The sequence below is a fragment of the Delphinus delphis genome, chromosome 6 (assembly GCF_949987515.2).
Source record: "Delphinus delphis chromosome 6, mDelDel1.2, whole genome shotgun sequence".
Classification (NCBI taxonomy): Eukaryota; Metazoa; Chordata; class Mammalia; order Artiodactyla; family Delphinidae; genus Delphinus; species Delphinus delphis.
The window spans coordinates 88,895,885-88,921,542 of record NC_082688.1 but is presented as its reverse complement, the minus strand read 5'-3'; the positions used below and the strand labels follow the sequence as shown (position 1 = coordinate 88,921,542).

Sequence of the window (25,658 nt, the reverse complement as noted above, 5' to 3'; positions counted from 1 at the left end):
TGCTGCCTCCCCAGGCCCAGAGCGGAGTGTGGACGTGACAGACGTCACCAAGCAGAAGGACTGCAAGATGAAACTGAAGGAGTTTGTGGACTATTACTACAGCACCAACCGCAAGCGGGTCCTTAACCTCACCAACCTTGAGTTCTCTGACACCAGGTGAGTGGGGCCAGGGTGGAGGGATGGAGAGGGATAGCAGTTTGGAACATGCTGGAGATTTAAGCCTGTGACTGAGGCTGTTGAGGTCAGGGTGGCCTGGCTTATGATTTACGAACGTCTTGTCCGAGCAGGCATGGCCTTGAAGGCAGAGATGTGGCCAAGGCAGCAAGAACACTGAGACCCGGTTCTCAGCTTGGCTGAAGTGTCATTGCACAGGTGCTGCTGAGCTGGATGTTTTTGGTGCAGTATTGTGCATTCTATCCAAGACAGTGACATTTAATAGAATCAAAGGCTGCCTTTGCCTTTTCTCATCTTCCCTGGAGATCAGTTATCTGGTCTGACATGGCCCGGCATGGCAAGGAGCTGCAGGCACCCCTGTTGTCTGCTCTGGAGAGAAGTGGCTTTTCCTTAGGTGTTGACAGGAAGCGCCTGGGCTGTGCATGAGCAATGATATTTACTCTCAGGGCCCCATCGTGCCCAGCGACACTAGCATGAGCCCACCTGACAAGTCTCTTTCCAGTTCTCCAGGAAGGAAGTTGTTTCTGGGGTAGATGGTTCTCAGGCCTTCTCCATGCCTGTCCTTGGGTGAGAGCTCAGTGTTGGATGCCTGCCGCAGCCACACCCAGCAGCTGGGCTCATTCTGCCCTCTGTGAACCTCAGTTTGCTCATCTGTAGAATGGGAGCAATGCCATGTAGCCCGAGGTGGAGAAATAGGCATGGGACACACATCTCAGAGCACCTTTCCCATCCTGCCCAGTGGGCAAAACAACTGTGCTGACGGTTTCCATCACTGCTGACTGTTCCTGTCCGTGCCCCCAGAATGTCCAGCTTTGTGGAGCCTCCTGACATCGTAAAGAAACTGTCCTGGGTAGAAAACTACTGGCCTGATGACGCACTGTTGGCCAAGCCCAAGGTGACCAAGTACTGCCTGATCTGTGTGAAGGACAGCTACACTGACTTTCACATCGACTCCGGGGGTGCCTCTGCATGGTACCACGTGCTCAAGGTGAGCGCTGGCCTCTGCTCCCCATGTGGGCCCTACGGGGGCCTCAGGGGCAAGACCTGCTCTTGACCAGGCCACTGTCCACCTGCAGGACCGTTTGTAGTCCCCACAGGCCCTAACAGTGGCCAGCATCAGGTGGGATGAGGGACAAGATGTTTCTCCACAGAAGGGACACGGACGTTGGGCCCTTGGGAGGCATGGGGGTTGGGGGGAGCACCTCAGGACCAGAGCAGCACATGTGTGTTGCCTTTTCTAAAGATTGAGGCTCATGAAGCAATTGGAGGAGGCCCACTGCAGTGGTGACCAAGGGCTCATGTCCAGGGAAGGGAGAGCTGTGCTGGGAAGACTTCCTGGCAGAAGGGATGAGGGAACATGCCCCACTGGGAGGATGAGGGGGTGGGGTGGGCTGGGGGCTGGGGAGCAAGGCTGCAGTGGCATCTGAGTGGCAGAGAGAGCTAGGGGACTTCTGGCTGGGGACAGGTAGGGAAGCTAGGGGAAAAGGGAGATGTGAAAAAAAACAAAAAAGGAGAACCTAAGCCTTGGGCTCACCACCTTGCCTTGGGTCTCCCCAGACCTGCTAGAGCCCAGGCTAGGGTAGGCAGCTCAGTTTCTGATCCTAGCCCTTCGAGGCCCTGAGCAAGTCCTGCCCCCGCCCCCCGTTCATCCCCACCCTCAGCCTGTGTGCCTCGTGAGTGAGGACCTCTATAGTCTATATCTCCCTAGTCCAAGTGCAGGGCTGGCCTGGTGCTGGTGCTGGCAGCAGGGCCGTCCTTCCATCTCCATCTGGGACCCAAGCCACTCTCAAGAGCAGAGCTTTCTTGTAACTTGTCAGACAGCAGGTCACAACGTTGTTCCCCTTGGTAGATAGGCATCCAGAGCGCTGCAGAGATATGGTGTGTGGAGTGGTAGGGGCTGCCCTGAACATGCCGGAGGTGCCAGTGCCTAGAGTCTTCCTAACACGCAGACGTCTGAATTGCAAAGCACATGTGGTCCCAGTGTTTCAGGGGAGGAATGATGGGCCTGGGCAGGATGCTGTTGAAGCTAGGACCCATCCCCGGCACACGGTGGGCTCCATCCCCTCTCAGCATCCCCAGGACATGATGGGCACTGCCCACCCCCAGCATCCCCAGCATATGACAGGCTCCGCCAATGGCCTCTTGTTGGCAGGGGGAGAAGATCTTCTATCTCATCAAGCCAGCTTCGGCCAACATCTCCCTGTATGAGCGCTGGCAGTCGGCCTCAAACCACAGTGAGATGTTCTTTGCTGACCAGGTGGACAAATGCTACAAGTGCACCCTCAAGCAGGGCCAGACGCTCTTCATCCCCTCGGGTGAGTGCCCCGTCCTCATGTTGTGTCTCCCACCTCTGATGTCTGCCAGGGGAGGTCATGCCCTGGCTGTTCCCTGCCTTGCCTTGGGGTCAGTCCTGCTCTGTGGTCACCTCTGGGGCCACCTTGGGGCCATGAGCCCCTGCAGCTTCCAGCCTGGCTGTGCTCACAGAGGCCAGGCACGTGGGATTGCATGGGGCCCCAAGAGCCCAGCCCAGAGAGCGCAGCCACACTGTCAGAGATGGTGTTCGCTGATCTCAACATCTCAAACATGCAGAAGGAGGAAAAATGACATGAGCAGATAAATGCCCTTTACAGATGTCATGTTGCTTCACCCATAAATATTTCACCGTATCTGTAAGGTTTCCTTTTAAAGATAACATAATTACAATACTGTCATCACACTTTAAAAAGGAACAGTTAACAGTTCCTTAGTATCACCAAATAGCCAGTGTTCAGATTTTCTAATTGTCGTATATGGAGGCCCTCACATTTCCACTGATTTATGTGCCTCTGAGTGCCTCCTGATCTAGTCCCTACCCCTGTTTCCTATAATCACAGTTATTTCCCGAAGTCTGTAGGGACAAACCCAGCTCTCCCGGGAGGTGTGACAACTCTGCCTGTCTCTTTCCACCCCTGTATGTGGAGATCAGGGATGCCAGGCAGCCCGACCCTGGGGTGGGTCTGAGCAAGTCCCCTTGGCTCCTGGGCCTCAGTTTCCCTGTCTGTACCATACAGGGCTGGATAGAATAGACTGTGAGCTCGGACACAGTCTGTCCTTCTGGGAGGGCTCACCCACTCATTACACGGAAGCCAGGGCCAGAGCACCTTCCAGGGGGCCCGGGTGGATGGGGGCCACAGAGGAAGGGCTGGCAGGAGTCAGGCCCGGTAGCTGCCAAGAGCCTGGCACGAGACCACTGTTAAGAGATAGCCCCATCCCTGTCTCCCCAGGCTGGATTTATGCCACACTTACACCCGTGGACTGCCTGGCCTTCGCGGGACATTTTCTGCACAGCCTGAGCGTGGAGATGCAGATGAGGTAGGGCCACACCTGACTCCCAGGGTCCGCTGGGCGGGGTCCCCACCATCGGTATGCTGATACCTCTCCTGAGTCCTGGCTGGGCCTCTGGGTGGTGGGGAGGAAGGAGGAGGGGGGCCATGATCTTACCAGGGCCCCTGAGGTGCCTGGTTGCTGGACAGCCTCGGGACTGTAGTGGGTTTGGGGTGAGCTGAAAGGCCGAGCTGCCTTCTCCTTGCGCACTGGCCCAGAGCTCTAGAAGCCGCGGCCCACGGGGCTTGCCCTTAACGCAAAGCGCTCATCCTGATGTGGTCCTCTGGTCCACCTTGCCACGTAGTGCCCAGAAAGGAGGCCTGAGCGGTCATGGCCTAGGTGTGGCCTCTGGTCGTAGTGTGGGTTCACCTTCCTTTATCATTGTCTGCTCAGGGCTTAATGCACTGAATAGTTCTTTGCTATGGCTTCCAGAGCATACGAAGTGGAAAGAAGGTTGAAACTGGGCAGCCTGACTCAGTTTCCCAACTTCGAAACTGCCTGCTGGTACATGGGGAAGCACCTGCTGGAGGCGTTCAAAAGTACGTCCCCTGGTCAGCGTCTCAGCCTGCGGCTCTGGACAGTTCGTTTGCGTGCGGAGCTCAGGGACGCCGGGGAGTGGTAACAGTTCTGCCATCATGCAGCAGGGCGGCTGGGCCCTGGGGAACAGGCTGAGCGATGCCTTCATGGGCCCTGAGCAAGTCTCCTTAGCTCACGGGCCTTGCTTTTCCTGTCTGTGTGCTGTGGGGCTGGACTGGACTCCTGCCTGCAGGGTCATCTGGTGTTGCAAAAAGAGCACTGGCCGCATGTTCCCAGACCTGGTGTGTGTTCTGCTCGGTTCCTGTGGCCTTGTGTGGTTACTGACAGGGCTCAGTTGGGATATTGAGAGGCCTGCAGGGACCCCTGCAGCATCCCTGCTGTACTGTGGGTGGGTGGGTGTGCATGCCAGAGTCCCCCGTGGAAGGCCTGTGGGAAGGGGTGGGCTGCACTGGGTCCATGCCCTCTGTGGGCATGGCCCTCCATCCTAGGCCCTGCCAGGCCATGCCTTCGGGATCAGCGTTTGGCTCCTGGTGGCCAACCCCTGCTCAGGTCTGCAGACTTCCTGCAGCGGGTGAAGGACCCAGGAGGAGCATTTACTTTCACGGAGAGCTTCCTTTTTCAGCAGCACCCACCCTTCCAGGAAGCTGCTGTTTTGTGTTCCGATAAGAGCTGAGTGGAGACCACCACCTTTGCACTTTGGCTCTAATTTGAGATGAGAAAGCTGAAAATGGTTCTTAACCTGGGCTGGCCAAGTTTCAGTGAAATTCTTCCATCGCTCTCTAAATTCAAGTCCTGTGCTCCACCCTGGCAGAGCAAGTGCCCTGCCCTAGGGGCCTCTTGCCAGGGAGATGGAATGGGGGTCGTGTGGGTGGAGTCACACTTGGGGACATTGGGACAGCCTGACCAGGGTGACCGCTGACTAGCTGGGCCTCTCTGAGCTGCCCCTGCCTCTCTGCCTCAGGCCTTCCTCTGTGAAGGGGCCGGCAGCTCAGCAGCCCCAGAGCTGAGAGGACCCAGGGATTTGCCACAGGCCAGACAAATGGTCACCTGGTGGTGTCAGAGCTCGGGGCTGCTCTGCCTCCATGCTGAGCTCTCTGCCTGAAGGGGGAATGCCCTGTCCGTTTTGTTTGGGGCTGGCTCCAGCTCCCAGGGGTGTGTTTGCGGTGGTGCTTGCCCTGAGCCACCCCAGCGGGAACTGGACCCACTGCCCAGCATCCTTCAGCTATGCAGGGGGCAGTGTGAGGGTGGGAATCAGAAAGCCTCTAGGGATGCTTGGTTTGGGGCATGACTGTGGCCCCTCACTGATGCAGGCTGGGGACCAGGTGGAGGGAGGAGCTGGGCCACCTGCATAAGGGGCCTGGTGTGTAGACAATGGGAAAGCCAATCCTGCCCCTCGCAGGGCATCGTAGGTGGGCATCCCCTAGGTTCCAAGAGGAACCATTGGCAGTTGGGCAGGTGGCAGTGGGCAGAGGCCTCTGAAAGGTCTGGCCCTGAGCGTCCCCCACCACGGGGGCTTTAAGTCACCTGCAGGCGGCATGTGAGAGTGGGCACCCTCCTGAGCAAACCCGTCTGTCTTCCCCCAGGTTCTCACAAGTCTGGGAAGCAGCTGCCCCCTCATTTAGTCCAAGGAGCTAAAATTCTCAATGGTGCTTTCAGATCATGGACGAAAAAGCAGGTAGGGATGTGTACTAGGCGTGATCCAGGGCAGAAGGGAGGGTGGCAGGCGAGGAGTCATTCCCAAGGCTTGTCCTTCCTTTGGTGGGAACTAGCATGTGAAAAGCAGGTGGGTGCCTCCTGGCCAGGTCAGACACCTGTTGGTGGGGGCAGGTGCAGGACAGAGCCCTCCATCTAAGGACCTGGCCTGAGGGGTGGGGGCTGGGCGGCAGGGAGATTCAGTGGGAGGAAATCAGGTGGTGGAGACAGCACTGCGCGAACCCAAAAGCACAGGGAGCAGGGAGGACTCGAGTCAGTGACTGGTTGGATGTTCAGGGCTCTGAAGAGGAGAGTGGAGATGTCCTCTTTGTCCTACTGGCTGTCCCAGGCATCAACTCAGAAGCTGGCTTTGCTCTGTGACTAGGACAGTCCCTTTGCCCCATGCCCCTCCATCACCCCCCCCACCACCACCACAGTAGCACTGTCCTTTGCCCCTCATGGCTCTCTTGAAGCAGCATGTCTGGGCCCCACCTCATGCCCCCACTGTAAAGCATTAGCACCCTCACTAGCATCCATGCAGCAGCTACTTCTAATGGAGGCTCCAGAGAAGCAGCTTCCAGCTTCCTTTGGCATCTTGCCTGGATTGTTGGTACAGAGGGAGTGGAGAGGCCTGGTCAGCCTTGGGACTCCCTGTCCGCTGCCAAGGGACTCCCTCCCGATCAGGGGTGCCAGCATAGTCTGAGCAGATCCCATCAGGCCCGCAGGAGGCCTTGTGGGGGTGGGGAGTCCAGGAGGTGGGGCAGCAGGTACCCTCCTAGAGCCCCCTTTCAGCTACAACTTCTCTTGCCTCAAGGCCTGGAGTAATGCAGGGTGTCCCTCCTACCTCACGTCAGCTGTATGGCCAGGTGGAATGGCCTCGTGCCCAGGAAGAAGGGATGGCCCACATTCACTTCACAACTGGTGGTGGACTCAGGCACCCCCTCCTCTCGGGGACTTGTTTGTCCACCTGTAGGGTGGAGTCACGGCAGGGCCTCCTCGTTGGGGCAGTGTCTGGCCAGAGTGGGCTAACTCCCTTAGGACCCCATGCAGCCAGTCCACACCTTTGGCAGCACCTGCCCTTGTGCCTGTCGGGACGGCAGTGGGGCCGGAGGTCCTGGGTGGGTAGATGGGGGGACAGCCTGGAGGGACAGAGGGCATGAGTCAGGAACCACAGAAGCTGAGGCTGCTTGGGGCCCCTGTGGGTGGAGGGTGGGTGGGCATCAGTGCCCAGACTGGGCGGCTGACCCGCTGACCCTGTGCGTGGCTGTCCTGCAGGCTTTGGCGGAGCATGAAGATGAGCTACCAGAGCACTTCAAACCATCGCAGCTCATCAAAGACCTTGCCAAAGAGATCCGGCTCAGTGAGGTAGGGCTGACCTTGGGGGCCCACTGACCCTGGTTGAGGGAGGCCTCTGCCTGTCTTCCCTGGGTATCCCTCCAGAGATGGCCATGTGTGAGGCAGCCCCTCCTTTAGCCCTCTGGGGCAGGGTCACCTGCATGATGGCTCTGGACTCCTAGGTCCCGGTGGTAGACTTGCAGTCTTCTGGTGGGAGCCCTGGGAATCAGTGTGGGGTCTCCCTCCAGCTCCCTGTGGGGGTGGGGAAGGACTCTGCAGGGGGGACTTCAGCCCCTTGAGACCCTGCTGTGTGAGCCTGTCTAGTCCCCACCAAGGAGGTAAAGGGGTCAAGTGGTTGGTGATGTAGATGGATGGCACCCTGCCTCACGGATGGTGTGGGACAGATGTGAATATGTCACACAGATGGTGTAGGATGAATGTGAGCCTGTCACACAGATGGTGTAGGATGAATGTGAGCGTGTCACTGATGATGTAGACAGATGCTCCTTTTCTGCTCGAGTGTCTCCCATCTCCTGGCAGGGTGTGGTTGGTCACCTCTCCCTGTCCTTTTCCCAGAATGCCTCCAAGGCCTCCCGACCTGAAGTAACTGCGGCCGTCTCCTCGGACGAGGTCTGTTTTGGGGACCGAGAAAAGGAGGAGCCCCCATCCCCCATTGAGGCCAGCCCTCCTCGGTCCTTCCTGGAGAAAGTGTCCAAAAAAAAGACTCCCAAAACCGTGAAGATGCCCAAGCCGTCCAAAGTTCCCAAGCCCCCAAAGCCCCCCAAGCCTCCCAAATCCCTGAAGCTCAAGGATGGGGGCAAGAAGAAGGGGAAGAAGTGCAGGGGCTCGGCTTCACCCACCATCCCCAACCTGGACCTGCTGGAGGCCCACACCAAGGAGGCACTGACCAAGATTGAGCCTCCTAAGAAGGGCAAGGTGGGTGGCCTCACCCTCCCCACCTCTAGTCGGCAGGCCTGCAGACACCTCCGAGGACCAGGCCTGCGGGATGGTGCTGGGGCTGCCATGTCCTTGTGCTAGAGACCCAGGGCAGCTGGGCTCTGCCCCAACAAGCTTGGTGTAGTGGGCAGCTGGGGAGAGACCCTCACGATGAAGGCAGCAGAGTCTCTGCTGGGTCAGGGTGGCACCACTGAGGGTCATCTGGGGGGACAAGCCCGCTGAGTCTTCCCTGGGGCCCAGACATTGGCTGAGACCTGAAGGTGGGTGAGGCACCAGTGGAGGGCAGTGGGGAGGCAGGGGTGGAGCCAGTGATGGGGGCAGGTCCTTGGGGGGCCTGAGCCCCTGTGGCAGTGAGAGAGGCAGGCCTGGCCCTGAGGACCCACCAATGTGAGTAGAGAGGGTCTTAGGTGTGGGCTTTGGGGACCATGAGTCCCTGAGACCAGGCCACATTGAGTGATTTCCTGCTGGTGGGCGGTCATTGCTCACTTCCCAGGGGTTTGGTGGCCACTGGAGCTAGTGTTGCAGGGCTTAAGTGGGGCACATTGATTTTCCCTTCCTCAAGGCGAAGAGGGTAGATGAATGTATGAATGAATGAATGGATGGAAGGAAGGAAGGAGAGAGGAAGGAAGGGAGGGAGGGAGGAGTAAGAGTAGATGAATGAATGTGTGGGTGAATGGTTTGATGGATGGATTGGTGGATAGATGGATGGTTGGTGAATGTATGAGTGGATGGGTGGGTGGATGAATGGTTGGGTGGATGGATGGGTAGGTAGGTGGGTGTTGGGTGGATGGGTGGGTAGATAGGTAGATGGTGGATAAATGGATGGGTGGGTAGATGAATGGATGGTTAGTTGGATGGGTGGGTGGATGGATGGATGGTTAGTTGGATGGGTGGTTGGGTAGATTGATTGACGGACTAGCTGATGCATGTAGGCCAGCAGGAGGCAGGAACTCTGTGCTGTGTGGTTCTCACTTTGTACTGTAGCCTGATGGAGGCCTGCTGCCCACCCATGTCCGCTACCAGATAATGGCTAGTATTTTCTAGGCCACAAAGAATGTCCTGAGTGTGCCCAACAAGGAGGTTATCAGCACGCAGAACGACGTGGAGAGGTTGGAAATCCGAGAGCAGACTAAGAGCAAGTCGGAGGCCAAGTGGAAGTACAAGGTGAGGTGTGTGTGTACAGGTATGCTGGTGAGTGAATCTACCCTGAGGGAGGGCTATGTTAGTGAAAGAAGGTGGTGTGTGGGGCAAGTGTGGGCTTGGTGGTGTGTGTGTGTGTGTGTGTGTGTGTGTGTGCCTGTGGGGTATGTCAGGTGTGTGTCTGCCTGTCTGCAGGTGGGCAGTGCCGTGAAGGTCTTTGAGGGTCTGGGTGTGCACGTGGCTCCATGGAGCTACCTTCTGAGGGGCTGTCCTGGGCACATCTCGGCCTAAGAGCATGGATGGCGTTGCCCTTTGTGGCCTGCCCTGGTTCAAGCTCACACTCCCTGGAGCTGGGCAGCATCCGAGGGCAGGTCCTGTGGGGCTGCAGTGGGTCCCCAGGTGACATGTCAGAGGGAGGAGGCTGCCCAGTCCAGCTGCCTCTGCCCACTGGGCACCTGTGTGGGGCTCAGGGATGGTCCTGGGTTTGCTTTTCAGAACAGCAAACCCGACTCCCTACTGAAGATGGAGGAAGAGCAGAAGTTGGAGAAGTCTCCTCTGTCAGGGAACAAGGACAACAAGTTCTCATTTTCCTTCTCCAACAGGAAACTGCTAGGGTACGTGAGCGCTTGTGCCAGGAGGGGTTGGTTGCACGTGTGTCACATGCCACACACACACCCTGAACACTGCCCCCCCACATCACACACACACATCCCCTGCTTGTGCACACATGACACACACATACACCCTCCTGGAGGGCTCCGCGGTGAGCCCCCCTTCTGAGCTGGCTGCACCCAAGCCACAGCCAGGGCTGTGTTGCTCGGCACACCCCTCATGAGGGCCTCCAGGCAGACTCACTTCCTGCCTCCTAAGCCAAAAGGTTTGGGTAGGTGGGGAGGGGGCAGTGGTGTGCGCCAGCAAGGAGTAGGAGAGTGTGATTGGGCAGATGTTAGCCGAGTGGCTGTCCTGGGCTGGCACAGAGGACGTGGTGGGGGTCAGGATCTTGGCCTTGGAGTCTAGAGGCCAGTGGGGAGGGGCTGGTATGAATCCAACACTCTCAAATCCATCTAAAATTATGGCCGTGATGGGGGCCATGGAAGAAGGATTTGTGGGGCCTGGGGTGCTGTGGAGGCCTTGTGTGTCCAAGGGAGTCGGTGGGAGGGCTTCCTGGAGGAGATGGCACTGAGCTGAGAGATGGGGGCACCTCGCCTGGGAGGGTATGTGTGTGTGAGCTGGTGTGTCCGGGTTCTGGACTGTATAAGGGGTCTCCATCTGCTGACCAGTGTGGTGGGCTGGCCAGATGGGAGGTTGGTGGGCCAGACACCCTGTGCCCACCAAGAAGCCCCTCGGTGGCTTCGGTCCCACACCCAGTTGTATGCTGAATCCAAAGTCCAGGGTGGGTGCCCAGCAATCAGGAAGCAGACACGTCCCAGTGGGAATGGGGCCACTTTTCTGCTGTAGGCCTGAGTTTTCTCACCTGCAAGATGCGGGGAGAAGGCCATTTTTAGGTGGTGGGGGAACAGAGCCTGTCAGCATCTTGTGCTCTTGAAGAGCCTGGCACAAGTGGGCCTGTCGTTCCCAAGAGCTCACGGCAATGTGCCAAGGCTGCTTGGTGAGCGGGTGTGTTGGGTCTGATCTGCAGGGGCCCGGTTGCCCTGACTTCATGGCCCTGAGCACGGCCTTGATGTATCTGAAGCTCAGCTGCTGGGTCCCGGGGAGCTTCTGCACAGCATTAACTCTATGACTGACCGACTGCGCTACAGAGTTTAGAAATGGAAGGGAGAAAGGGAGACATGATTCTATAACTATGTCACACGTGTGTGTATGTACATGGGTGTGTGTGTACGTGTGTGTTGTGTTACGTAGCTCATGACTACACCCAGCAGGGCTCACTGCCAGCCGTCCTCTGTGTTTCCATTGGTGGGAATCAGAGCTGTACCTGTTGAGAATCGCAGATGCCTGTGCCCTGCCTGCTGTCCCCACTGCTGAGTGTGCGCTTGTGCCCTCAGCCCACAGGGAGGCAGCGGCTGGAGCGTTGGACTCTCCTCGTTTGCAGTAGCCCTGTCTTGCCCCAGGAGAGAGATGAGTTGTGTGAAACTTTTTAGACTATTGTGTCTACACCTCGGCCCTGAAATTATTTTTCTAGAATAGCTCTGTAGAAAACCCAGGCCAGTTGGCACTGGCTCCATCTGACACTGGGCTTATATCAGGCCCCAGGGCAGCCTGAAAGAAGGTGTGCTCATCCGTTGGCTAGGGTGAGGGGGCAGTGGGGGGCACAACCTTAAATAGCCCGAGAAAGGGCCAGGCATACTCCCTGTGTGTTGTGCGCTGTCTTCACTGGGGTCATGACATTGGAGAGGAGGCTGTGGGGTTGGGAAGGCTCCAGCCTGGCTGTTGGTCCTCCAAGGCCTGTGGGGGGTGGTGCTGGAGGCACTAGCCAGGCTGTGTGAATGTCCACTGACCGGCCTACTTCTGCCGCCCCAGCTCCAAGGCCCTCAAGCCACAGCCAGGCCCAGGGGTGTTTGGAGCCTTGCAGAACTTCAAGGAGGACAAGCCCCAGCCAGTGCGGGATGAGTATGAGTACGTGTCGGATGACGGGGAGCTCAAGATTGACGAATTTCCTATTAGGAGGAAGAAAAATGCTCCGAAGAGGGACTTGTCCTGTGAGTTGGGGGGACATGGGGAGGGGGCAGGCCCAGCCCCGTATAGGCCATCTCAGGCATGTGGAGTGGGCATCGGGTGTGGCTGGACCAGGGTCCCCCTCTGCTCCTCCAAAACTGCTGCTGACTCCCATATGCTCTGCTTTCAGTCCTACTGGACAAGAAGGAGCCGCTGCCCACGCCCATTACGAAGCCAAAGCTGGACTCGGCTCTCTACAAGGTAAGCGAGCGCCTTCTGGGTGACTGAGCTTTCTGCGTGGAGAGCAGAGGGGGACGTTCTCCTGGGGAGGCTGGCTGGGCTCCAGATGTGGAGCTCTGAGCCCCGGGACCCTGCACAAAGGGAAGCAGATGTGGGACTTGTGGAAGGTCTGCAGGTCTCTGTGAGTGGTGGGGCCTTGGGAGCCGCCCTCCGTAGTCAGATCCACTGTGAAGATAGTGCATCTCCTTGATGCCGGAGGACTGGGGTACAGGGAGTAGCAGGCCAGACCTGCTGGGGGTTGGGTCTTGCACTAAACGTGTGGGGGTTAAGTTAGATGTCCTCCAAGGCCATGCATGTCCAACCCAGGATGTGGTGGCCGTCTCCAAGAAAGCCAGGTTCCCTGTTGGGGTCATACCCTGCCTGCAGAGCCCAAGGTGTCCCTGCAGAGCCACTTGCCAGGGGCTATTAACCGGTGTCCCTCGGGTGCAGGCACACTGCCTGTTCCCAGTCCAACCACGCCGACTCCTCTTGTATCTATGTTCAATATTGGGGTCTCATGTAAGGTCCTGTGAACCAAGGTTCACCTGGGGAAATGGTGCAGGCGGGGCTCCAAGATCCCAGCGCAGAGCTCTGGCACCTGTGCCCTGCTCTGTGTGTCTGGTCAGCCAGCCCCATGGTGCTCATTACAAGGACAGGCTCTTTAAAAACCTCTTTTTCTCACTGAAGGGAAACAGTAGTCCCTACCCCTACCCCCAAGTCCTTTTCCGACCAGCTACTCTGTCCCCACAGCAGAGTGATGACTCCTCTGACGAGGGTTCGCTGCACATAGACACGGACACTAAGCCCGCCCGCAATGCCAAAGTGAAGAAGGATGGCGGGGGTTCGGCTGCGGGCATCTTGGACCTGCTGCAGGCCAGCGAGGAGGTCGGTGCGCTCGAGTACAACCCCAACAGGTAGGCCCGGTGCCCACGGGGAACTTGGGGAAGTGGCTGCTTCCACAGAGGTGGGCCAAGCAGGGCTCCGTCAGCCCACGTCCCAGAGGCCAGGCGGCCAGAGCAGGACCCCTGCCTGGCAGAGATGGTGCCAGGTGGCCAGAGAGGTGAGAGGGGGCTGGCTGTGCAGGTCCTGTGTGTTGCAGAGCTCCTGACCGAAGGCACAGAGCTCTGAGGACGGATGATTCTAGAGCCTAGATGGGGAGTCAGGTGAGAAGTAGTTCCGCGTTGGGGCCATGGAGGGAGGAGTCTGTGGGGCCACCATACCTTTAGGTGCCTGTGGGGAAGCAGGGCCAGGCTGGGCACCTGGAGGGTGTCAGGGTTGTTCCAGGCCAGGACGCCAAGCTGTCTGTGTCTCATCACTTCCCGAATGCCATAAAAATAACAAGAAAAATTCCACAGTGTGTGCCCAGTGTCGGGGTCAAGGGCATTTAATGGGCCTCTCTGGGACCCCAAGCTGGCGTCCCTGCAGAGCCCTTATCTGCGGCAAGGGAGATGATGGCTTCAGAGCTCGGGGACGTGAGAGCCCACTCCCTGAGGAGGGGCTGGGTCGGCCAGGGGTCCCAGATTCCCACACCAGCTGGGGGGGGGGTGTGGGAACCAAGCCACGCTGTCCTCAAGACCTGTGTGCCTCCAGATGTGCAGCCTCAGGAGCCCACTGGCTGCTGATGTATATGCTGTTCTTTCCCGGAGGCCCTGCGATTCTGGGCGGTCGGGCAGGCCAGGACACGTGTCTGCTCAGCTCAGGCGGTCTTCTCTACCTAGGCCTGCCCAATTGCAGTCCTTTGCTTTGAGAGAAATGGATTCATCCTCTTTGGGTTTTGCATTGGTGGAAGGCCACTGGGCTTGTTTTTCTCATGGTGGTCCCAGTTAAATTCTCTTTTGATCCCAATTAACTTTTGTTTTTATGCATCATGGCCATTTTTTTTTTTTTTCACATGTACCACAGACAGACAACCAAGGGATCAGGGCCCACGCCCCCTGTAGCCTCCCCATTCTGGGGACCTCAGCCACCATGGTGGGGGGTGGCTCCCCTCCTAGTCCTCGAGCCAGCAGGAGAGTCCTGCTGCACTGATGGGGAAACTGAGGCTCAGAGAGCTTAGGTGACTTGCTCAAGGCCGCACCGCCAGGAAGCGGCAGAGGCAGGGCCAGAATCTCCATCTGCTGATAATGGAACCCAAGCGTGGGGGTCTTGGAATGTTAACCATGCTGGGCGGTGACATCCAGCCAGGAGGGACTTGGCTTGAGGAAGTCAGGGCTCATGTGACCTGCTCGGGGTTCGCTTGGTCCTCCAGATCTGCGCTCCACCCATCCCCCTCTGCCTCTCAGTCTGTGCTTCCAGAATCGAGGTCCAGGGGCTACATGAGCCCGTGGAGGCAGCACGTCAGCCCCGTCTTAGACAGTGGGACTCCGGGAGGCGGATTAGGGCTTGATTGAAAAGCGTTCTTGCTAAATCAAATGGTTGTATTTTCTTTCATAAATTACCATTATTTGTGCAGTGTTATGCTCACAGACAGCCATAGGCGCCTCCTCTCATGGGAGTGGAGCGTATAGCTGGAGGCTTCTACAGAGCTGTGGGGTGCAGATTTCCTGTTCAGCATTAAGTGGTTTTTGTAGATGAGCAAACCTAAGCCCCTCACTGCAGAGATGCCCTGTGGCCTTTGCAGTGGTGGGAGGGACCCTGACCTGAGGCCCTTTGCCAGGAGGAGAAGCCTGGCTGTGAACCCCCTTTTCCTGGAAGGTGCTGGTGCCCGGGCTGGCCCCTCACCTCTTTGGAGGTGCCTTTCTTCTGGGAAGGCTATGGCTAGCTGGGACCTCAGTGACCGGTTGATGCTCAGACCCTGGAGAAGTGCCCTACACGCCCTGGGTCCCCCATGAGTCCCAGGGAGAGGCACCCCTGGGATGAGGGCAGATGGGGCTGGTGCCAGAACTCTGCATGGAGCTGGGACACAGGAGCTTGGGCTCCTGACTGAACCTGGACACAGCCTGCCGGGAGGAGGGCAGCCAGTTTGAGGATGCGCTGTGAACTGCTCCGTAGGCACACACGTGTGTGCTCACACACGCCTGCACACGTGCATGTGTGCCTGCTGGGGCTGGGTCTCCTCGGCTGCCACAGGCAGTTCCTTTCCCAGGTCTCCCATTTGGAGTGTAGGTCAGTGTTTGATGGTCCATTTGCTCTGTTTTAAGTATTTGCTGTTTGGAAAAAGGCAGCTGAAGAAAATGGAGGAAAATATGTTAATTTCTTGTGGATGGTTTCCTTAGTGTTTACTGCCTGGGGGTGAGGGAAAGAGAGGATTTTGGTATGATAATTGGAGGATTAAGGTATTATTTTCCATGCGCACTAGTTAGACTTTGCTCCTTGATTCGCCGGCCCACGTGGACAGCCTGCAGCCCTGGGCTCCAAGGCCCCTCCCTCTCAGGTTGCAGCCGAGCTGGGCTGGGACCATGAGGTCCAGATGGCACAGGCAGGCGGCTGGCTTCCATGTTGGCTCCCGGAGGCCCCTCATGGTGAGTGTCCCGGCCCCCACCCTCCCATCCCTGCAGGAAGCCAGGTGTTTGTCTGGGCCATGAGGCTGGGTGAGGGTGCCTGAGACCTTCAGGGTGAGCCTGGAAGGGCCTCATTCGTAGAGCACTGGAGAGCCTGGCAGAGGATAGGGGGCCAGCTATCAGCTCTTGCTGGCTCTAGTGCTGGGTCGGGGACCTGTCTGGGCTCAGAAAGCATCAGCGATGATGGTACAGCAATGATATTACCGCTACCAAATGCCGTGTGCTCTTGGCTGGGTCTGGGTAGCCCTTTGCCGTCATGGCGTGGGACAGTGGGGGTCGGGGGTATGCTGGGGCAGGTGGAGAGTCTGCTGGAAGGCTCCTGACTCTCCACGGCGGTCTGACCATACTTGATTTTTCCCATTGTTTGTGCCTTTGGAGCCGTAATCCATTTGCTTCCAGCAAAACCCCAAAACGCTGTGGTCCAGTGTGTCTCGGGCAGGGCTTGGGGAAGTGGTATTCGTGCAGCGCTGCCCAGAGAGGCGCCTGCCCGTCGCCTCCTCCTGGCTTGGGGCAGAGTCCTTGGCCTGGAGCCCAGCAGTACCCCTCACAGGATGGCTTTTGTCCAAACTTGCCTCGGTGGGCCCCCAGGCCCACAGGGGACCACCCTCTGTGTCTGTGCTTCCTGGGGCCAGCTCCATCTCCCTGCACCCTCCAGCCTCAATCTTGGGAACCTTATTTCTGAGCAGGGACTCCTTCTTGTTCTAATGTCTTACTAAACATGCTTCCAATACTTCTCGGAAGTGGAGGAGGGAGCAGGGACCATGCAGAACCACCAGGGGCCCATGTGGACTGGCACTTTTGGGGGCTGCTTCTGGGTCTGGCAGCCCTGCAGGTGGGTCCATCCCCTGGGGGCACATGGGGCAGGCAGGAGGGGGCCTGGATGTCAGACACACAGGGCGGGCCCGCTGCTGGGGCTCCTGGGCCTCCTGGGTCTGCGACCAGGGAGGAGGGCTAAGCAGTGCCCCACTCCAGGTCCTGCTTCCTAGGGTCCCAGGGAGCAATGAGAGGTATGGCCAGGCTCCCCAGAGGCCGGGGTGGGCCATCCTGACCCAGGTGGACAAAAGCCTGGGGTGATGGGCAAGGGTGAGAGTCTGGGTGCTGGTGCAGGTGCAGTCATGAAAAGATGGTGTGAGTCACCTGGGGAGATCGAGTGCCATGGGAGGGAGAGGGCTGTGCTGCCCCATCTCAGGTACCAGATGGGAGGATGCCCTTGAAGACATGGGGGAGGGAGCGCTTGGGGCTGGGGCTGAGCGCAGGAGTCCACGGTGGGTGGAGGCGTGCACAAAACCAGCTGGAGTGCAAGGGGGAGGGAGGAGCGTGGCCTGGGTCCCTGGGGGAATCTGCTTGTTGACCTTTTGGTCGGAGAGATCAGGAGTAATGGCACCTTTGTCTACCACCTTCTATCCCTCTGCCCCTCTTCATCCCCTCCCTCTCTTCTCTCTTTATGCCCCTCTCTGTCACAAGGCCTCCAGCCCTCCTTTGGTGTTGGGGGGTGGGAACGGAGGGTAGGGCACGGGGATAGCTGGCTCTTTCCACGGGGGAGTTATCAGCTACCACTATCCTCCACCCCACACCCTCTGCTGGCTGCTGAGTGGGAGGATGTGTGGGCCATGGGCTGAGTGCCTGTCTCTCTGTGCCTCCAGCCAGCCCCCCGCCTCCCCCAGCACACAGGAAGCCATTCAGGGAATGCTGTCCATGGCCAACCTGCAGGCCTCCGACTCCTGCCTGCAGACCACATGGGGTGCTGGCCAGGCCAAGGGCAGCTCGCTGGCGGCCCATGGCACCCGGAAGAACGGGGCTGGCAGTAAGAGCGCAGGCAAGAGGCTGCTGAAGAGGGCGGCCAAGAACAGTGTGGACCTGGATGATTACGAGGAGGAGCAGGACCACCTGGACGCCTGCTTCAAGGACTCGGACTACGGTGAGCGCCGCTGTGCGGGGAGGGGCGCTAGACCTGGGGGTTGGGAGCCGGGCCCTCTTATGGATATGATTCACAGACCTTAAAAGCCACCCTTTAAAAGCGTGTAACTCAGTGGTGCTTAGTGTATTTGGAGGGATGCGCATGCCACCATCATCACACCCAATTTGAGAACGTTTCATCATCCAGAAACGAAACCCTGCGCTGTACCTGTTAAGAGTCAGTACGTCTTCTCTGGCCCCTGGCAGCCACTGATTTATGCTGCTTCGCAGATATTCCTAATCAGGGTCTGTCACGTGAACAGAATCGCACAGTGCTTGGTCTTTGGTGCCTGTCTTCTTTCATTAGCATACTCTTCAGGCTTCATCCACGATGTAGCACATGTCAGCTCTTTGTTCCTTTTGATGGCTGAATACTATTCCACCACGTGGACACACCACATTTGTTTATCCCTTTATCCATCCACAGGCCCTTGGATGGCTTCCACCTTTTGGCAGCTGTGAACAGTGCTGCTGTGAATGTGGGTGTGCAGGGAGTTTTGTATGGCCTGTGTCTATGGTGCTCCTGTGGTGTATACCTGGGTCGCTGCCTGTTTCACCTTCTGAGAACCTGCCCGACTGTTCTCCACGTGGCTATACCATTTCAGACACGTTGAGACCGTGTCCATCCTATGTCTGTGTAGACAGAGAAACTGAGGTCCAGAGTGGCTTTGTGGCCCTGAGTCTGAGGTGGGCAGTGAGTTGGTGGCTGGGCCATAGCTGTGGCCTCTGCCCAGGGGCATGGCCCCTCGCCTCCCACTACAGCCCTTCCTTCCAGGCCTGGCGCTTTGGGTTCCAACGGGCTCTGAAGGAGCTGCTGTTGGCCGCCTGGGAGGGGACTTGGAGTGAAGACCTGCCTCCATGCCTCAGCCCATTGCCCATAGATGTCCCAGCCCCCGCAGGGTGCGCTGTGCTCCTCAGGGTCAGGGCCGTGCTGGCCCCCATGGTGCAGGGCCTGTTTTCAGTTCAGTCCTGATGGTCTGAGGGCAGTGTATTTGTCCTGGAGACCCTGTCCCTGGAGAGCCCTCCCGTGGTGAGGCTGGACCTGCCCTATCTGGTGGGCACTTTCAGGCCTCACTGAGGGGCCTGCTGTGGTCTGACAGATCAACAGCGGAGTGAACTCCATTTTCTGGGCACCATTTTTTGGATTCGGGTGTCACAAGCCTTGGAGGTTGAACCTGTAATGGGAGGAGGTACCCAGTGAGTCACCCAGGGCTGCCGTGTGGGTCTCCCTCCTCCAGAGACTTGCTGAGGTTAGCCTGGGCTCCTTCAGAGCCACTCAGTTCCGTGGACATCAGGTGTTTTCTTCTCTGATAGCAGCAGAGGAGACGTTTTGAGAATTGGGCATTCAAGTGGGTGCGGTGGCCAGGCTGGGGTAGGAACAGCTGGTCATGGGGGCTGGATGGAGCCCCTTGTCTGGCCCTCTCTGGACCTCAAGGGGGCCTGGGCTTGACAATTTCAGAGGCCACCTGTGCCTATGCGTGTGGCAGCCACACCAGGAGGGCTGGTGCTCTGCAGCCTGGGGACAGCCTGGGGGATGCCGGTCATAAGCTCTGCCAGTAGCCTGCAGCAGCCACCCTCCTGTGGCCACACCAGCAGCCCAGCCCTTCTCCCCTTTGCCGCTCTAGTTTACCCCTCCCTGGAGTCGGATGAGGACAGTCCTGTTTTCAAGTCCCGTTCCAAGAAGAGGAAAGGCTCAGATGATGCTCCCTACAGCCCGACAGGTAGTGCTGGGGGCTGGAAGGGGAGCGCCATCCACACACGAAGGCCAGCAGCCGTGTTCCACACCCACTAGCTCTGTGCGGGGGCTCAGACGGGGTGTCACTTGCCTGCGGGAGCCTGACTGGGGTTCCATTTCTTTCTCCCGGGACCTCAGCCCAGGTGCTTTTGCAAACTCACCCAAAGGCATCCCAGCTCCTGTCAGTAGGGCAGTGCGGTGTCCCTGTCTTGAGGTGACCCTCTGCCTAGTTTCTCCTCAATGAACAGCCCTGGGAGGGTCACGATTGCACCTGGCCCCCCATCATGGCAGCCAGCGGGGTGGGGTCTGGCTCACCTAGCACGTGACTTCCCTCCTGACCTCTCCTGTCTTGCTGGTGTAGGGAAACCAGCCCCACACCAGGTTGGGGCCCACGCTGACACTCCCCGAGTTGTGACTTGTCCCTGGGATTTGGGGACAAACTGGGGCAGGGCCGGGGGATCCCAGGAGGGCGCACAGGCAGTGGGTGGCTGCTCGAGGCAGGCTGACCTTCTCTCCCGCAGCGAGGGTCGGCCCGTCGGTGCCAAGGCAGGACAGGCCTGTGCGCGAGGGGACCAGAGTGGCCTCCATTGAGACCGGGCTGGCAGCTGCTGCAGCCAAACTGTCCCAGCAGGTGAGGAGGGGGCCCCCTCCTGGGCTCAGGCTCCCCAGATGCCTCTGCTCCCCCCACCCTCATGTACGGAGACCACCCAGTCTGGGGCTGTCACAGCCTTGGGGACATTTGAGTATTGCCGACCCCGGTTCCTCTAGGCTCCCAAGTCCCTGCTAGTGGGAAGCAGAGAAGCTGGGAACTGGTGGCAGGAGTCTCATGGCAGCTCGGAGTGGGGTGGTGGGGAATGGAGGGGGTTAGGGTGACGGGGGCGGGGGCCCATACTACGTGTCCACCAATAGGTAAACTCAGATTGAGTCTGTCCACTACAGCCGAGTGCTGGTGCCACATCCCGCACGTCCCTGTGTCCGGGACGGCCCACCTCACAGAGGGGGGCCTGGTGGTCTCTCCACAGGCCCCAGTACTGCTCTGCAGAGCTCGTGGTGGCTGGAGGTGGGGCTCGGGCGTGATCCAGCCCTTTCTGCTCCTGCAGTGCTGGCTCGCTCAGCTCCATGGGAGAAGCCTTGTGCACAGCAGACCAGGCTGCTCCCAGGCTGCAGGCTGCTTCCCAGTGTCCGAAGCCTGGCCAGCCCTGTGGGGTGACACACCTGCATGTTTTGTTCAAAGGAGGAGCAGAAAAGCAAAAAGAAAAAGAACACCAAAAGGAAGCTGGCTCCCAACACCACCTCCCCTTCCGCCTCTGCCTCTGCCGGCACCACCTCGGCCTCCACCACCTCGGCCTCCACCACCTCGGCCTCTACCACCTCGGCCTCCACCACCCCGGCCTCCACCACCCCGGCCTCCACCAGCACGGCCAGCAGCCAGGCCTCACAGGAGGGCAGCTCACCTGAGCCCCCACCAGAGTCCCACAGCAGCAGCCTGGTTGACCACGAGTACACGGCAGCCGGCGCCTTTGCTGGGGCCCAAGCCGGCCGTGCCTCTCAGCCCATGGCCCCTGGGGTCTTCCTCACCACGAGGAGGCCCTCCTCGTCATCCCCCAACAACACCGCTGCCAAAGGTACCTTGCCCGCCGACCCTGAGTCACCTAGACTTGCAGACTGTCCCTGTGGATGACCACAGGTCTCCTTTGTCCCTGCAGCCATGTGTGTGTATGGCCAGGCACTCAGTCAGTATGTGAAACAAATGGTCCCTTTCAAGACCAAGAGCTCTGGTTACTCACCAGGGGGGTTCTGGTTACCTTGGAGTTAGGTCTGGCCCTTCAGACTCCCAGGGCCTCGGCTTTGGGGCCTGGCTTGAACTGAGAGTGTGGTTGGTGGTTTGCCGAGGATTCACTGGGAGGAGCCTAAGGTGACCCAGGCTCCTCTGTGTGAATTAGGGGTGGGACGGCTGGCCGGGTCTCGTGGCATTCCCCACTGTCACCCCCCAGACCCCTTGCACCATGGGCGTGAGGCCCAGCCGGCCATGGACATGGGGAGTGTGGCTCTAGGTGGCCCTAATGCCATCCCTGGCCTGTCCCTACCCTACTCACCACGGCCCAACCCCTTGTCGACATAGCCTCTGAGTGGGGCGCTTTGTTGACAATTGGTGGTTTTGGAGGGATGCAGAACTCCCTGGACCTGGGAATTGCAGGCCCATTTTACAGACAGGGTGGGGGCTCAGGAGGGTTACAGACCTCCATCCCACATGCTGCTCCTGTCACTCATCTGTCCTTTTTGTGTCTCTGCCTCCCCCAGGAAAGCGTACAAAAAAGGGCATGGCCACTGCCAAACAGAGGCTTGGGAAAATTTTGAAAATTCATCGGAATGGAAAACTGCTCCTTTAAAGTTTGGAAAGCCAGGATCCTTCTGCTCCGCTCAGGACCCTTGGAGCCCTGCTAAAACATCAGCCCCCAGGAGGGTGGCCTTGCTGCCTCACCCCAGGGAGGGCCTGGCCTCTTCCCGGCAACCATCCCCCTCACATGAGCATCTGTTGCTTCAGCGGGCGGAGCTCGCCAACACGGACAGACGTCCTTTCTCAAGTTGCTTAGAGTGACCAGTTCCCGAAACGTGGCCCTGCCAGTTTGAGGACCATTCCAGTTTCAGGACAGCCTCCAGGCATCCCCGAGCATGGGTGTGATTGCAGGGCCTTTGCAGCTCTGCTGGGAGCATGAGTCCTTCAAGGAAGGAGGAGTGAGCCAATGCTCACCAGGCCCAGAGTCTGAGCTGGCCACAGGCTGGTAGCCTCCAGAGGCTTTAAAAAAGGCAAAGAACACTAGAGAGGAAGAGGAGGAGAGATCGGGGTGTGTATGTGCCCCCCTTCTCTTCCCAAGTGATTCTCAGACAAGTCCAGAGACTGTTGGGCCCCAGCCAGGAGAGGAGCCTCTGTGCTCCCCGGCTGGTGGGTGGTGGGCCGGATGGTGGGTGTTGCACCCTGAATGCCTGGGGCATTTCTCAGGGCTGGCTGGGGCCATCAGCAGGGTCAGTGTGTCAGTGTTGGGGGGGAAGCCCTCATGGGGTCCCCAGGGAAGGGTTCAGGCCCAGACACAGTGTGGGGCCCAGGGGGCCCAGGCTAAGCCACATGGGTGGTCCCCGTCCAGCCTGACCATCTATACTCCGAGAAGCACTTCCCAGCCAAGGCACCCCGCCATATGCCTGGTGGGGCAGATGGTGGCCGGGTGGCCCGAGGACTTGGGGGCCAGGCACTTCTGTCTTGTCACCTGTTAACGTTTGGTGTCGAGTGCATGGGTGGCTCCTGGACCACGTGTCTGCCCATCGACACGGAGGGGCTGGATTTGTTTCTCAGGCAATCCTGTATTTTAATTTTAGATGTATTTCCTGAAGCATATTTTTCATAGAATGTAGCGTGTAAATAGCTTTTTAAATAACTTCTTTTTTATAAGAGTAAAAGTATCTTTAGGAATTTCTTTCTATAGAGTCCTTCATTAACATTTATACGAGTTTTTTGCCGAGTATGATGAACAGTTGGGTTTCCGATGCTTTTCCTTTTCCTTCTTTCTTTGTATTATTATGGTTATTATTATTATTTTTTCTTTTAGGAACTAAGGTATTGCCTGAAAAACAAGTGATGTCTTTGCAGCCTTATATCTGTCTTTACAGAAGCAAACAGTACACAAAAGATCTATTTCAGACATATTTGAAGAGGAATCTTCAACTTGAATACCAGCTCTTTCTTTCCTTCTTGTTGATGAAGGGGGTGGGGGTACAGTTATTTTACTAGCACCTTGTGAAGTGTTTCTGTGTTTTGTGATGCTGTAATTTATTAATGTTTGTAGCTTTTTATATTTGTACATTTCTTATGAGCTTTGTTTATATGCCCATCCCTGGGTGTTCTGTCCATGAGGAGAGGCAGCTTTGTGTGGGCCTTGCCACCCTTGCTCATCCTGTTTGGGGGATGCAGCCCCGGGACCCAGAGGCTGGGAGGGGTGAGCCTCATGGGGCCCTGACTATTCCGACCCGGCGTTTTGAAGGTTTCCTTTCCTGTCCTTGTTGAACATTTATATAATCTAACCTGGCCATCAAGCTGTTCTCTCTCTTCCTCTCTCTCTCTCTTTTATTTTTTTAATTTTATTATTATTATTTTGGCAACATGTACATTTCTAACAAAGTTTATTGTGGCTATTAAAGTGTTTTATTTCCCAATTCATATTACTCTTGTATCGAGTCCATGAGGTCTAAGGTAACTTAGATCAAAGTTTTAAAAGAGTAAAAATATTTCAGGTTTTGTACAGAACCATGTCTGTGTCATTTCTGCCTTGTTCACTGTCATCCACTCTGGTGGTGAGGACGGTGGGGATCCTCGACGTTGGGGAGAGGAGTGGGCCAGTGAGTGGGCTGGGTGTGAGGGTGGGCAGTCAGGCCAGGCCCCCTACCCAGGCCCAGCCCTGGCTGCCAGCTTTCCCCTTGGAAAGCCTTTGGATTGCCCACAGGGCATATGTACTGCCCTGCACCCCAAAGCTGCAGCACCCTGAGCCAGCCTGCAGGAGTAGGCAGAAGAGACCCTTGGTCAGAGTGGGCAGCCTTTGAGACCCTGACAGTACCAGCCCCAGCCCCTAGCATCCTCAGGAGCCTCTAGTACCTTCTTAGTGTTCACACGTGTGCAGTTTAGTTGAGTCCGGTGAGAGGCACCCGAGAACATGTGCAGAATTTCAGTCTAAAGCTGGTGTTAGGGACTTCCGTGATGGCGCAGTGGTTAAGAATCCACCTGCCAATGCAGGGGACATGGTTTCGATCCCTGGTCCGGGAAGATCCCACATGCTGTGGAGCAACTAAGCCCGTGCGCCACAACTACTGAGTCTGTGCTCTAGAGCCCACGAGCCACAACTACTGAGCCTGCATGCCACAGCTACTGAAGCCTGCGTGCCCTAGAGCCCATGCGCTGCAACTACTGAAGCCCGAACGCCTAGAGCCCGTGCTCCACAACAAGAGAAACCACCCAATGAGAAACCCACGAACCGCAACGAAGAGTAGACCCCGCTCACCACAACTAGAGAAAGCCCACACGCAGCAACGAAGACCCAATGCAGCCCCCCCAAAAAAGCTGATGTTACAACAAATGAACAAAAGCAGACCCCTCCCCCCCCACACACATACACAGATGAACAGTGTAGGGCACAGTGAGGATCGAGGATTAGGGAGAAAGAATGACCAACTGGCCAAAGGGGACTGCCACAGAGGAGACCCTAGGCACACGCTGGGGCTGCCCCGGCTGCCAGGCATTTCAGACATTGCTGGGCCCTGGTATGCAGTGTTTAGCCAAGGCAGCTCCACAACCTGAATTTGCTCCGCTGGACCCCACAAGAGGGGCCTTTGCAAACCCCATGGTTGGGCATTCACCCTTCCTGGCAGCTGTCCTGTCCCTGCCCGGATCCAGCCAGATCCTGCCCTGTGGCTTTCCCAGGGGTCCCCGCCGCCTCACCCCACAGCCGCTGGGGGACCGTGCCAAGCCCTGGGCTGTTCTGTACAGCCCACCCTCCCGAGGGCTGGCTCTGGCTGCCCAGCCTCTGAGCTGGAGTCCTTGAGGCTGAGCTATCTGGGTGCTCCTTGGGTCTTCCCATCCCAGCATGGCTGTAGGGACTGGGTCTTCAGAGGGCCATCTGGGACCTGGGGCCCTAGGCTTGGGAAAGACCTCCCAGAAGGTACCCAGAGCCTCTTCCCTGTCCCTAGGCCCTATCCTGCGCTGCACCCACACCATCCTGGTGCAGCATGGCCTGGTCGTGCCCTGTGCCGTCACTGTGGCCCCAGCGGCCCTTGTGTTCGGGAATGTCTGTAGGTGGACTAGAGGCATGCATTTCTGGGTGTGCCTGCAGCATGGGCAGCAAGGGGCCTGTGTCGCTCTGTGCTTGGTGCTGACTGTGGCCCTTCCAGGGTCTTCTCCCCATCTCCATGCAGGGCCAAGAGCCCTGCGACAGTGAACTGGGAGGGGAGGGGCTGAGCAAGCTCCCTGCGCGGCCCCACGGACCCAGCCCCTCATTTGACAGGTAGATAAACTGAGGCCCACACTGAAGCCCTCCATGGATGAGACTTGAGTGCTCCAGGATTGTCCCCTGCTCACCATAATTTCTCAGCCTCCTGGCAACAGGTGTAAGTGGAACACCACCATCGTGTTTAGGCAGCTCCTGGGGGCCGCAGGATGCCAGCAGCAGGGTCCTGAAGAGCCACCTGACCAGCAACAAACTTCGCAAGAGGAAAGGTTGCGATGAAGGGTTGCACGTTAGGCCTCTGAGATGTTGGGAGCTGTTTTTTTACTGCAGGCTGCCTAGCTCTGTCTGACTGAGACTCACCTGCGGCTGTGTCCTGTGTACTGAACA

General features: G+C 57.9%; 1 protein-coding gene across 1 annotated transcript in view; it reads left to right on the top strand.

Moving 5' to 3' along the window:
• Window positions 1–23,571, top strand: part of PHF2 (PHD finger protein 2) — a 94,560-nt gene extending 70,989 nt beyond the window's left edge. Inside the window, exons 5-22 of the mRNA XM_060015029.1 lie at window positions 15–156; window positions 976–1,162; window positions 2,327–2,489; window positions 3,438–3,525; window positions 3,970–4,076; window positions 5,658–5,749; window positions 7,042–7,131; window positions 7,678–8,037; window positions 9,103–9,222; window positions 9,694–9,812; window positions 11,680–11,858; window positions 12,005–12,075; window positions 12,844–13,007; window positions 17,237–17,511; window positions 19,175–19,270; window positions 19,806–19,915; window positions 20,519–20,909; window positions 21,586–23,571. Of these exons, the coding sequence (XP_059871012.1) occupies window positions 15–156; window positions 976–1,162; window positions 2,327–2,489; window positions 3,438–3,525; window positions 3,970–4,076; window positions 5,658–5,749; window positions 7,042–7,131; window positions 7,678–8,037; window positions 9,103–9,222; window positions 9,694–9,812; window positions 11,680–11,858; window positions 12,005–12,075; window positions 12,844–13,007; window positions 17,237–17,511; window positions 19,175–19,270; window positions 19,806–19,915; window positions 20,519–20,909; window positions 21,586–21,674 (2,843 nt within the window). The 3' untranslated portion in view covers window positions 21,675–23,571. The remainder of the gene's footprint in view (window positions 1–14; window positions 157–975; window positions 1,163–2,326; window positions 2,490–3,437; window positions 3,526–3,969; window positions 4,077–5,657; window positions 5,750–7,041; window positions 7,132–7,677; window positions 8,038–9,102; window positions 9,223–9,693; window positions 9,813–11,679; window positions 11,859–12,004; window positions 12,076–12,843; window positions 13,008–17,236; window positions 17,512–19,174; window positions 19,271–19,805; window positions 19,916–20,518; window positions 20,910–21,585) is intronic.
• The last annotated feature ends 2,087 nt before the right edge of the window (window positions 23,572–25,658 follow it).